The following is a 13,116-nucleotide window of genomic DNA, read 5'->3' as shown; positions in this document are numbered from 1 at the left end:
TATCTGAATCACAAAAGATAAAATTGGGTTCAGTCTCCCTTTAAGTATCATTCCCCTTCCCACAATCCCCAGTCATTCGACCGAAGGAAAATAGAGAAAAAGAAGCAACACAAGGTGTAGAGGTGCCTGAGGTTTAGTAAAAAAAAGAACTGTCTTAATTAAGAGTGGGGTCGGGGACTCTCCATATCCGGAAAGAAAAAAATGTATCAGCTAAGCATAAATTGTTTTCTTTCCTAAGATATGGAGAGTCCACAACGTCAATCCAATTACTAGTGGGAACCAATACCAAAGCTAGAGGACACAGAATGAAAATGGAGGGAGAACAAGACAGATAGACCTAAACAGAAGGCACCACCACTTGAAGAACTGTTCTCCCAAAAGAGGACTCAGCCGAGGCAAAAGTATCAAATTTGGAAAAAGTATGCAGAGAAGACCAAGTTGCAGCCTTGCAAATATGTTCCACAGAAGTTTCAATTTTGAAAGCCCAAGAAGAGGAGATGGCCTAGTGGAATGAGTTGTAATTCACTCAGGAGGCTGCAGACCAGCAGTCTCATAAGCAAAACAAATTATACTTCTCAACCAGAGGGAAAGAGCAGTAGCAGTAGCCTTCAGACCCTTACGCTTTCCTGTGAAACAAATGAACAAGGCAGAAGCTATCAGATCCAACTCAGTCACCCCCCACTTGAGGGTTAACCTGGAGAACACCCCCGGATGGAGAGTCCACTTCCCGGGATGAAATGTCTGTCTGCTCAGGAAATCCGCTTTCCAGTTGTCCACTCCTGGAATGTGGATGGCAGATAGAGAACAATTGTGAGCTTCCACCCACTGAATAATCTGTGCCACCTCCTTCATGGCTAAGGAACTCCGAGTAATTTCTTGGTGATTGACGTAAGCCACTGAGGTGATGTTGTCTGACTGGAACCTAATAAACCGAGCTAAGGACAATTGAGGCCAAACCATCAGAGCATTGTAAATCGCTCTCAACTCCAAAAAGTTTATGGGGAGAGCAGACTTCTCCCGAGTCCATAATCTCTGCACCTTTAACGAGTCCCAGACTGCTCCCCAGCTTAGCAGGCTGACGTCAGTGGTCATGATCACCCAGGAAGGTCTCTGGAAGCATGTGCTCTGAGACAGATGCTCCTGAGAAAGCCACCACGGGAGAGAGTCTCTTGTCGACTGATGTAGATCTATCCTCTGAGACAGAATGGTCTCCATCCCATAGTTTGAGCATGCATAACTGTAGAGCTCTCAAAAAGAATCAAGCAAAGGGAATGATGTCCATGGAAGCGACCATCAGACCAATTACCTCCATACATTGAGCTACTGATGGCCGAACAGTAGACTGAAGAGAGGAAAGAATCTTGGATTTTTTTACCTCTGTCAGAAAAATTATCATAGATGGGAATCTAATTATGGTCCCTAAGAAAACCACTCTTGTAGCTGGAACAAGACCGCTTCTCCAGATTCACTTTCCATCCGTGGGAAAGTAGAAAAGACAGCAAGATCTCTGTATGAGAGTTTGCTTGTTGAAAAGATGGCGCCTGAACCAATATGTCGTCCAGGTAGGGCACCACTGCAATTCCCTGAAACCTGATCACAGTCAAGAGAGCCCCCAGAACCTTTGAGAAAATTCTGGGAGCTGTGGCAAGGCCAAATGAAGAGCCACAAACTGAAAGTGTTTGTCTAGAAAGGCGAATCTCAGAAACTTGCGATGATCCCTGTGGATGGAACATGAAGATACGCATCCTTCAGGTCTATGGTCGTCATGAATTGACCCTCTTGGACCAAAGGAAGAATGGAAGGAATGGTTTCCATTTTGAAGGACGGTATCCTGAGAAACTTGTTGAGCCACTTTAGGTCTAAAATGGCTCAAAAAGTTCCCTCTTTTGGGAACTACGTACAGATTTAAATAGAAACCTAGATCCTGTTCCCTTACCAGAACTGGAACAATCACTCCCAGAGAGAAAAGGTCCTGAACGCAGTTCAAGAATTCCTCTTTTTTTTACCTGGTCTGCAGATAATCTTGAGAGCAGGAATCTGCCCCTGGGAGGGAAAGTTTTGAATTCTATTTTGTAACCCCGAGATACTTATGTCCACAGCCCAAGGATCTGGGACATCTCGGACCCAAGCTTGACAAAATGGGGAAAGTCTGCCCCCCATTGATTTGATCCCGGACTGGGGGGCCGACACTTCATACTGACTTAGACTTAGCTGAGGGTTTCTTTCATTGCTTCTCCTTATTCCAAGGCTGATTGGGCTTCCAAGAAGACTTGGACTGCTCCTGCTTGGAAGAGGAAGACCTTTGAAGTTACAAAAGGAACAAAAATTACTTTGACGTCCTTTAGGTCTGTTCTTCTTGTCTTGTGGTAGAAAAGACCCTTTTCCACCCGTAATATCAGAAATAATTTCTTCCAGACCAGGACCAAACAAGGTTTTACCCTTGTAAGGGAGCGCCAGAAGCTTACATTTAGAGGTAACATCAGCTGACCAAGATTTTAGCCACAAAGCACTGCGGGCTAGGACAGTGAAGCCAGACATCTTGACTCCCAGTCCAATAATTTGCATGTTAGCATCAGAAATGAAGGAACTGGTTAGCTTGAGAGCCTTAATTCTATCTTGGGATCTTCTCCAACGGAGTCTCTACTAAAAGTGATTCAGACAGGGCGTTGAACCAATAAGATGCCGCACTGGCAATACAAACTGCAGGTTGCCATTGAAGATCTTGATGAACATACATCTTCTTCAAATAAGCCTCCAGCTTTTTGTCCATGGGATCCTTAAAGGAGCAGCTATCTATAGGGATCGTAGTTCTTTTAGCCAGAGTAGAAATAGCTCCTTTTACTTTAGGCACTGTGCGCCATGAATCTTTAATGGAGTCAGCAACAGGGAACATCTTTTTAAAGATGGGAGACGGGGAGAAAGGTATCCCTGGCTTCTCCCATTCCTGTGAAATAATCTCCGTCACACGGTCTGGAACAGGAAACACTTCCACAGAGTAAGGAACGTCATAGTATTTATTAAGTTTACTAGACTTCTTAGGGTTGACAACAGGAGTATCTGAGTCGTCCAAAGTAGCTAATACCTCCTTTAACAGTACACAAAGGTGTTCAAGCTTAAATCTGAAGTTTACTTCTTCAGTATCAGATAAAGGAATTATACTGTCCGAATCTGAGATTTCACCCTCAGAAGCTACCGACGTATCCTCCTCATCAGACTTATGAGGGAGGGCCACCTGCGTAGCAGAAGGTAGAACAGCAAACCTTACTATCTGAATGTCTAATTTTCCTCTTGCGTTTTCCCAGCGTAGGAAAAGCAGATAATGCTGCAGATACCGCAGAAGATACCTGTGCAGCAAAATCTGCAGGCAAATAAACTCCTCCAGGAGTCTGAGAGGAACTGCAGGGCACTGTATGTGATGCCATTGAGGCTTGGGACGTTTGAGGAGAGAACTGTGGCATAGCCTGAACAGCATCATTCTGAGAGACAGTCTCGGAATCAAAAATCTATCTTTAAATTGTAATGTTCTAGCTAGACATGAGGTACAAAATTACATAGGTAACACAATTTGGTTCTCTAGACATAGCAAACATTTGTCCATAGGAACAGACTAGAAAGGCAACAGTAACTAACCAAGTAATATGTAAAGTGACATAAGAACCTTATGCCTAGATTTAGAGTTTTGTCGGTAAAGACCCGCGGTGCTAACGCTCCATTTTTTTCCAGCCCACCCTTAAGCCAAGGCTGGTATTTAGAGTTGTCTGAATGGCTGCGCTACCCTCAGAAAAGGGAGCGTTAAGCATAATTTAGCTCCACTTCAACCCTCAATACCAGCGTTGCCTACGGTAGCGGTAAGCTGGAAAAACGTGCTTGTGCACGATATCCCCATAGGAAACAATGGGGCTGAGCTGGCCGAAAAAAAACCTAACACCTGCAAAAAAGCAGCGTTCAGCTCCTAACGCAGCCCCATTGTTTCCTATGGGGAAAGAAAAAATATGTCTGCACCTAACACCCTAACATGAACCCCGAGTCTAAACACCCCTAACCTTACACTTATTAACCCCTAATCTGCCGCCCCCGCTATCGCTGACACCTACATTATATTATTAACCCCTAATCTGCCGCTCCGGACACTGCCGCCACCTACATTATCCCTATGAACCCCTAATCTGCTGTCCCTAACATCGCAGACACCTATATTATATTTATTAACCCCTAATCTGCCCGCCCCCCCGTCACCTACCTACACTTATTAACCCCTAATCTGCCGACCGGACATCGCCGCCACTATAATAGATATTAACCCCTAAACCGCCGCACTCCCGCCTTGCAAACACTATAATACATATTATTAACCCCTAATCTGCCCTCCCCAACATCGCCGCTACTATAATAAAGTTATTAACCCCTAAACCTAAGTCTAACCCTAACAACCCCCTAACTTAAATATAATTTAAATTAAACTAAATTTACTATCATTAAATAAAATAATCCTATTTAAAACTAAATACTTACCTATAAAATAAATCCTAATATAGCTACAATATAACTAATAGTTACATTGTAGCTATTTTAGGGTTTATATTTATTTTACAGGCAACTTTGTATTTTTTAAAACTAGGTACAATAGCAATTAAATAGTTAATAACTATTTAATAGCTACCTAGTTAAAATAATTACAAAATTACCTGTAAAATAAATCCTAACCTAAGTTACAAATACACCTAACACTACACTATCAATAAATTAATTAAATAAATTACCTACAATTAGCTAAAATAAAATACAATTAAATAAACTAAACTATATTACAAAAAAAACCCCCACTAAATTACAGAAAATAAAAAAGAAATTACAAGAAGTTTAAACTAATTACACCTAATCTAAGCCACCTAAAAAAATAAAAAAGCCCCCCAAAATAATAAAATGCCCTACCCTATCCTAAATTACAAAGTAATCAGCTCTTTTACCAGCCCTTAAAAGGGCTTTTTGCGGGGCATTGCCCCAAAGTAATCAGCTCTTTCACCTGTAAAGAAAAATACAATACCCCCCCCAAAATTACAACCCACCACCCACATGCCCCTACTCTAAAACCCACCCAAACCCCCCTTAAAAAAACCTAACACTAAACCCCTGAAGATCTCCCTACCTTGAGTCGTCTTCACTCAGCCGAGCCGAATTCTTCATCCAAGCGGGGCAAGAAGTGGTCCTCCATCCAGTAGAAGTCTTCATCCAAGCGGCGTCTTCTATCTTCATCCATCCGGAGCGGAGCCATCCTCTTCAACCGACGGACTAACGACGAATGACGGTTCCTTTAAGGGACGTCATCCAAGATGGCGTCCCTCGAATTCCGATTGGCTGATAGGATTCTATCAGCCAATCGGAATTAAGGTAGGAAAAATTTGATCCAATCGGATTGACCTCGCATTCTATTGGCTGATCGGAACATCAGGCTTCTTGGCTTGTTTACCCTTGTTCCAAGTCTGGTTAGGTCTCCAGACTGACTTGGATTGAGCAAAATTCCCCTCTTGCTGTGCAGCAGGGGAAGAGGTAGAAGGACCACCTTTGAAGTTTCGAAAGGAACGAAAATCATTTTGTTTGGTCCTCATCTTATTTGTCTTATCCTGAGGAAGGGCATGGCCTTTCCCTCCAGTGATGTCTGAAATGATCTCTTTCAGTCCAGGCCCGAATAGGGTCTTACCCTTAAAAGGGATGGCTAAAAGCTTAGATTTTGATGACACATCAGCAGACCAGGACTTAAGCCATAACGCTCTACGCGCTAAAATGGCAAAACCTGAATTCTTTGCCGCTAATTTAGCCAGTTAAAAAGCGGCATCTGTAATGAAAGAATCAGCTAGCTTGAGAGCCCTAATTCTATCCAGAATATCATCTAATGGGGTCTCAACCTGAAGAGCCTCCTCCAGAGCCTCGAACCAAAAAGCAGCAGCAGTAGTTACAGGAACAATGCACGCTATAGGTTGGAGAAGAAAACCCTGATGAACAAGTATTTTCTTTAGGAGACCCTCTAATTTTTTATCCATAGGATCTTTGAAAGCACTACTGTCCTCAATAGGTATAGTTGTACGCTTAGCCAGGGTAGAAATATCTCCCTCCACCTTAGGGACCGTCTGCCACGAGTCCCGCATGGTTTCTGATATGGGAAACATTTTCTTAAAAGTAGGAGGCGGAGCGAACAGAATACCTGGTCTATCCCACTCCTTAGTAACAATGTCCGAAATCCTCTTAGGGACCGGAAAAACATCAGTGTAGGTAGGAACCTCTAGAAATCTGTCCATTTTACACAATTTCTCTGGAACTACAATAGGGTCACAATCATCCAGAGTCGCTAAAACCTCCCTGAGCAATAAGCGGAGGTGTTCTAGTTTAAATTTATTAGCCATCATATCTGAGTCTGTCTGAGGGAACATCTTTCCTGAATCAGAAATCTCTCCCTCAGACAGCAAATCCCTCACCCCCAACTCAGAACATTGCGAGGGTACATCGGATATGGCTAATAAAGCGTCAGAGGGCTCAGCATTTACTCTCACACCAGACCTACTGCGCTTCCCCTGCAACCCAGGCAGCTTAGATAAAACCTCTGTGAGGGTAGTATTCATAACTGCGGCCATATCTTGCAGGGTGAAAGAATTAGACGCACTAGAAGTACTTGGCGTCGCTTGTGCGGGCGTTAACGGTTGTGACACTTGGGGAGAATTAGATGGCATAACCTGATTCCCTTCTGACTGAGAATCATCCTGCGACATACTTTTATTAGCTAAAATATGTTCTACAATTTATTGATGCATGAGGGACACATTCTAAGTGGAGGTTCTACACTGTTGAACAGGCTAGTAATGACTACAAACAAGCATGAAAACACTTTATTTAGTGAAAAAAATAACTATCTTAAAAAACGGTACTGTGCCTTTAAGAAAAAAAAGTACACACGTTCTGCAAAACAGCCTAAACATGCACCAATTTTTTCAAAATGTTGTATGTAGACCCACTATAGGTAGTTAAGATTGCACCACAATTTTTTTTTTTAACAATTAACCCCTTACTGTCTAAACCAGATCGAAAATAGGCCCAGATCCGGAAAAAAAATCCCTCAGCAGCTTGCCACAGCCCTGCTGTGGCCCTACCTGCCCTCAGGGATCGAAAGTGTGGGGTAAAAGCTTCGATTTGGCTCAAAACACACACCAGGGCCCTCAGGAGTTAGAGCTTGCTGACAAACTAACTGCGCATCTGAGGCGCGAAAATAGGCCCCGCCCATCTCACTCTATGTTCCCTGAGCCTTAAAGAACCGAACCGGAACTTCAATGGCACTTCTAACAACCCCTTGTCCTGGCAGCGGGACTTACCACCTCGCAGATTGCTAGGTCAGAGATGAGTGAACTCTTAACAGTCAGCCGCATCCGATCGTAATCGGAACAAGGAGGAGGAAGAGCCAGACCACCTGTAAAAGCGTGCGATAAAGCTCCGCCCCCAGCGCTCGCCGCAATATTATAACAACGCACAAAAATTCCCCACACAAACATAATTGTAAGAATATGCTTATTGTGAATAAAACATGAGACTTCCACATGCCACCAATGTCCCGAAACGCACACAGGGCCTACACATAAAGGGCTAAACCCTGCCTTCTCACTGCTCAATGCCTAAAAATATCCTTGAAAGGGATATATATATATATATATATATATATATATATATATAGATAGATATATACACTCCCCAGAACCGCAATTAGGGAGAATTAGGTGCCATACCGGTCACCCATGAGTCTAAGAGTCCTGACATAAATCCCCTAAAGGAGAAAATAAAGGACTTACCCTTCAGGATCTTGCTGTAGAGCAGACAGCACCTCCAAGTCTGACAGCTTCATATCCACATCTGACAGGGACCTGAGAAAAAGGAAAGCAGTGTAAGTTTACACTGGTTGCCAAAGGTGGTGTTAGCACAAATTGGTGGAAGGAGGATAGAGAAGCTTGCCTGCGACATCCAGCAGCTAACTTTCACCAATACTCTGAATAAAAGATTTACATGGCTACTCTGTGAACCCCAGTCCTATTTTGCAGGGAAACTACCCATTAAAGGACTTCCAGAAATCTTTAGAGCACTCTCTTCGCCAACCTCAGAGTTTACTAGGCAAAGAATGACTGGGGGAGATGGGGAAGTGGGAGGGATACTTATAGCTTTAGCTGGGGTGTCTTTGCCTCCTCCTGGTGGCCAGGTGTTGTATTCCCAACAGTAACGAATGAATTTGTGGACTCTCCCTGCCATTGGAAATAAATTAAGGTTGTCAAGAAAAACTTCTAAATGTATTTCTCATATATACATTTAATTATCTATTTTATAAAATATATTTCTTCAAAATACTACAATTACACAGGTCACATGCATATCACCTTTCACAGGTTTATCTAACTTGAAAAAAAAAAAAAGAGTTGTGCTAATAAATAACATTTCAGATCAAAATACTGCAACTGAAAACATGTTATGAGAGGGTGGAAATCTGCTCACCCTCCAGAGGTAATCAAGTCCTATAAGCTCCAAGTCATCCATCATGTAAGCCCGTCGTTTTGCTACAAGCTTTCCTTCCCGACAGTTCACAGCTTTGAAGAAACGCTCAAAGCATTTCATTCCATTTTCTGTTAAAAGAGATGGATCAAGCTGCAATACATTGTTTTCAAAGAAGTCTTTATTAATGTCTGGGTCCAAATCTGGCTCATCCCCCATAAGCTTGGAGTACCACTTAAAACAGGCTTCCCGGTCACAAAGGTAGACAGCGTTTTCAGCTAAGCACTTCCAAATTTGCTTTGCCTGAGGGGCACAAAGCCAAAGTTGACCATCCTTCAATAAAAACCTGTAAATAAAAAGAATCATGATACAAATTAACACTAAAGAACAATGTTAATCCAGAAAAAGGTTTTATGATTTTTTTTTCTTTTAAAATATGTCAGCCTGCTTACTTTCATACCATTATAACATACCATACAAGATATTACAACTTATCTGCACATTTACTTGCAGCAGTTGTTGCTTCGGTCTGTAAAGCAAGGAAATTTCAGACAAATCATCATGAAAGTATTTACCCTAGGAAATCACTCACATACAATTATGGCTATTTGAGAAAGTAAAAACAAACTTTATGCTTATCTGATAAATTAAATGTATTTTATGACGGGATGAGTGCAATATTATAAAAAAGATGCGTTTTATGTCCTTTTAAAGTGATAGCAAAGCCAAAATTAAACTTGCATAATTCAGATAGAGCATGTCATTTTAAGATGCTTTTAAATTCACTTCTATTTTCAAATGTACTTTGTGCTCTTGGTAGTCATTGTTAAAAATAATATGTACATTTCGTACATATAGCTAGAGAGCACACATTTGTCTCTTGTGATTGGCTGAATAAATGTGCTCAGTTAGTTCTTAGTAGTGCATTGTTGCTCCTTCAGCAAAGAATATCAAGGGAATAAATGAATGATAAATGAAATAACTTTAAAAGTTTAAAATTGTTTACTCCATCTGAATCCTGAAACTAAAGAAAATTGGGTTTCGTGTCCCTTTAGGGATATGTGGTAATTTCCCTCAAGTCCACTAGGAGGAGGCAAAAACACCCCTACTCAACAGCGCTTTAAGCCTGTACACTGTCCCAGAATCCCTCAGTAAAAATGATGGCCAAAGAGATGGAAGAAAAAAAAAAAGCAGGAAAGAAAAATCAGTGCAAATGAAGTACAAAACAAGTTCTGGTGCCAACTGTACAGAAAAGAAGGCCAGATCTTGTGGACTCTCACCATCATAAAAATAAATTAAATTTATCATGTAAGTATACATTTTGTTTTCTTTCATAATATGGTGATAGTCTACAAGACCACCACATTTGTGATAATATATCCAAGCAGTGAAGTCAACGAGACCACAATGTTTGACGGGACGGGACAAAGAGTTAAAGGGACAGTCTACATCTTAGTCATATTAAAGGGATACTAAACCAAAATTTTCTCTTTAATGATTCAGATAAAGCATGCAAATTTAAGCAACTTTGTAGCTTAATCCTATTATCAATTTTTTTATTTGTTCTCTTGCTATGTTTATTTTAAAAAGCAGGAATGTAAAGCTTAGGAGGCGGCCCATTTATGCTTGCTTATTGGTGGCTAAATGCTATTCAGGATGCTGAACCTAAAATGGGCCGGGTCCTAAGCTTACATTCCTGCTTTTAAATAAAGATAGCAAGAGAACAAAGAAAAATTGATAATAGGAGCAAATTAGAAAGGTCCTTAAAATTGCATGATCTATCTGAATCATGAAAGAAAACAATTGGGTTTAATGTCCCTTTAACCCCTTAAGTGATAACGATGGCTCTGAGCCGTCGCAGAGTTTCCCATTCTGGTGCTAACGACGGCTCAGAGCCGTCGCAAACACTCTACTACCTTGAGGGAGATCTGGGCTGCCACCCGCTCCTACCCCAGCGATCGGGCCTGCATAGTGACAGGCATCGCCGGAACTTCACATTTTGCACGGTGACGTCGCCGCACAACTTTATTAAAAATGTACAATACAAAGTATAGCGAAAGGGGGCATGCTGCTTAGACACCTGTATCTCAGGCATCTAAGCAGCTACAGACCCCCCAAGACCCACCGTTAGAAAGGTAATCGCCTAACCTTTCCAATGGTGCAAGTCTTGGGGACATGGAAAAAAAAAATACAAAAGTTAAAAATAAAAATTTTCACAAAAAAAAAAGGGAAAAAAACCCAAAAACTTAAATCCTCTTAGCACCCAGGTGGGAAAGTGCTTAGCACTCAAAGGGTTAAAGTTTTACTATAGATTTTGCTCCAGATAGCCTCCTGCACCCCTTTCTATATCATGCAGCAGGAACTGTAAAAAGTTATTTTACGATTAATATTGTTTTTGCCCCCTTTGAAATCCCTAGCAAGCACTGTCCACTAATGACATCACAATCTGGGCTACATCTAGGGACTTTACTGAATAGCATTGACAGTCTGTTGAATCCAAGCCTTTTGTGATTGGACACCATTTGCAGCCCAGATTGTGATGTCATTTGTGAGCGGAGTCGGGCAGCCATTTAAAAGTGGAAAGAAACAATATTCATTTTAAAAAGTAAATTTATGCTTACCTGATAAATTAATTTCTTCTATGGTACGACGAGTCAACGAATTCATCCTTTACTTGTGGGATATTATCCTCCTGTTAACAGAAAGTGGCAAAGAGCACCACAGCAGAGCTGTCTATATAGCTCCTCCCTTAGCTCCATCCCCAAGTCATTCGACTGCAGGTACAGGAAGAAAAAGGAGAAACTAAAAGGTGTAGAGGTGACAAGTTTAAAATAAAAAAATATAATCTGTCTTAAAATGACAGGGCGGGCCGTGGAATCGTCGTACCATAGAAGAAATTAATTTATCAGGTAAGCATAAATTTACTTTTCTTCTATAAGGTACAACGAGTCCACGGATTCTTCCTTTACTTGTGGGATACAATACCAAAGCTACGGATGAACGGGAGGGACAAGACAGATGGCTAAACAGAAGGCACCACTGCTTGAAGAACTTTTCTCCCAAAAATAGCCTCCGAAGAAGCAAAAGTATCAAATTGGTAAAATTTAGAAAAAGGTATGAAGCGAAGACCAAGTCGCAGCCTTACAAATCTGTTCAAAAGAAGCATCATTCTAAAAAGCCCATGTGGAAGCCATCGCTCTAGTAGAGTGAGCTGTAATTCTTTCAGGAGGCTGCTGTCCAGCAGACTCGTATGCCAAACGGATGATGCTTTTCAGCCAAAAAGAAAGAGGTAGCCGTAGCTTTTTGACCTCTACGTTTTCCAGAATAGACAACAAACAATGAAGATGTTTGACGGAAATCTTTGGTCGCTTGCAAGTAAAATTTTAAAGCACAAACCACGTCCAGGTTGTGCAACAGACGCTCCTTCTTAGAGGAAGGATTAGGACACAGAGAAGGAACCAAAATTTCCTGATTAATATTCTTATTGGTAACAACCTTAGGAAGGAATCCAGGTTTGGTACGCAAAACCACCTTATCAGCATGGAAAACAAGATAAGGCGAGCCACATTGCAATGCAGATAGTTCAGAAACTCTTTGAGCCGAAGAGATAGCAACTAAAAACAGAACTTTCCAAGATAGAAGCTTAATATCTATGGAATGCATAGCTTCAAACGGAACGCCTTGAAGAACTTTAAGAACTAAATTCAAACTCCATGGCGGAGCAACAGGTTTAAACAGAGGCTTGATTCTAACTAAAGCCTGACAGAGCGACTGAACGTCTGGAACATCTGCCAGACGCTTGTGCAGTGAAATTGATAAAAGCAGATATCTGTCCGTTTAGGGAACTAGCTGATAGCCCCTTCTCCAATCAAAAATCCTAGGAATCCTGATCTTACTCCATGAGTAGCCTTTGGATTCGCACCAATAAAGATATTTACGCCATATCTTATGATAAATTTTCCTAGTGACAGGCTTCCGAGCCTGAACCAAGGTATCTATGACCGACTCAGAGAATCCCCACTTGGATAAAATCAAGCGTTCAATCTCCAGGCAGTCAGCCGCAGAGAAACTAGATTTGGATGCTGGAACGGACCTTGAATCAGATGGTCCTGTCTCAGTGGCAGAGTCCATGGTGGAAGAGATCACATGTCCACCAGGTCTGCATACCAAGTCCTGCATGGCCACGCAGGTGCTATCAAAATCACCAAAGCTCTCTCCTGCTTGATTCTGGCAAACGAGGAAGGAGAGGAAATGGTGGAAACACATAAGCCAGGTTGAACGACCAGGGTACTGCTAGATCATCTATCAGAACTGCTTGAGGATCCCTTGATCTGGCCCCGTAGCAAGGAAGTTTGGCGTTCTGACGAGACGCCATCAGATCCAATTCTGGTGTGCCCCATTGATGAATCAATTGTGCAAACACCTCCGGATGGAGTTCCCACTCCCATGGATGAAAAGTCTGACGACTTAGAAAATCCGCTTCCCAGTTCTCCACTCCTGAGATACAGATGGCTGAAAGATGGCAAGAGTGAGTCTCTGCCCATCAAATTATTTTGGTAACCTCTATCATCGCTAGAGAACTCTTTGTTCCCCCCTGAT

At 41.8% G+C, this 13,116-nt stretch overlaps 1 protein-coding gene across 1 annotated transcript in view; it reads right to left on the bottom strand.

Moving 5' to 3' along the window:
• The window catches only part of USP9X (ubiquitin specific peptidase 9 X-linked), a gene marked incomplete in the record, with an annotated part of 1,177,890 nt that overhangs the window by 470,263 nt on the left and 694,511 nt on the right, over positions 1 to 13,116 (bottom strand). Inside the window, 1 exon segment of the mRNA XM_053706481.1 lies at positions 8,521 to 8,863. Within this exon segment, the coding sequence (XP_053562456.1) occupies positions 8,521 to 8,863 (343 nt within the window).

Source organism: Bombina bombina, chromosome 3, assembly GCF_027579735.1.
Source record: "Bombina bombina isolate aBomBom1 chromosome 3, aBomBom1.pri, whole genome shotgun sequence".
NCBI lineage: Eukaryota > Metazoa > Chordata > Amphibia > Anura > Bombinatoridae > Bombina > Bombina bombina.
The sequence above is the reverse complement of the archived record's forward strand: the minus strand, read 5'-3'. Positions and strand labels throughout refer to the sequence as shown.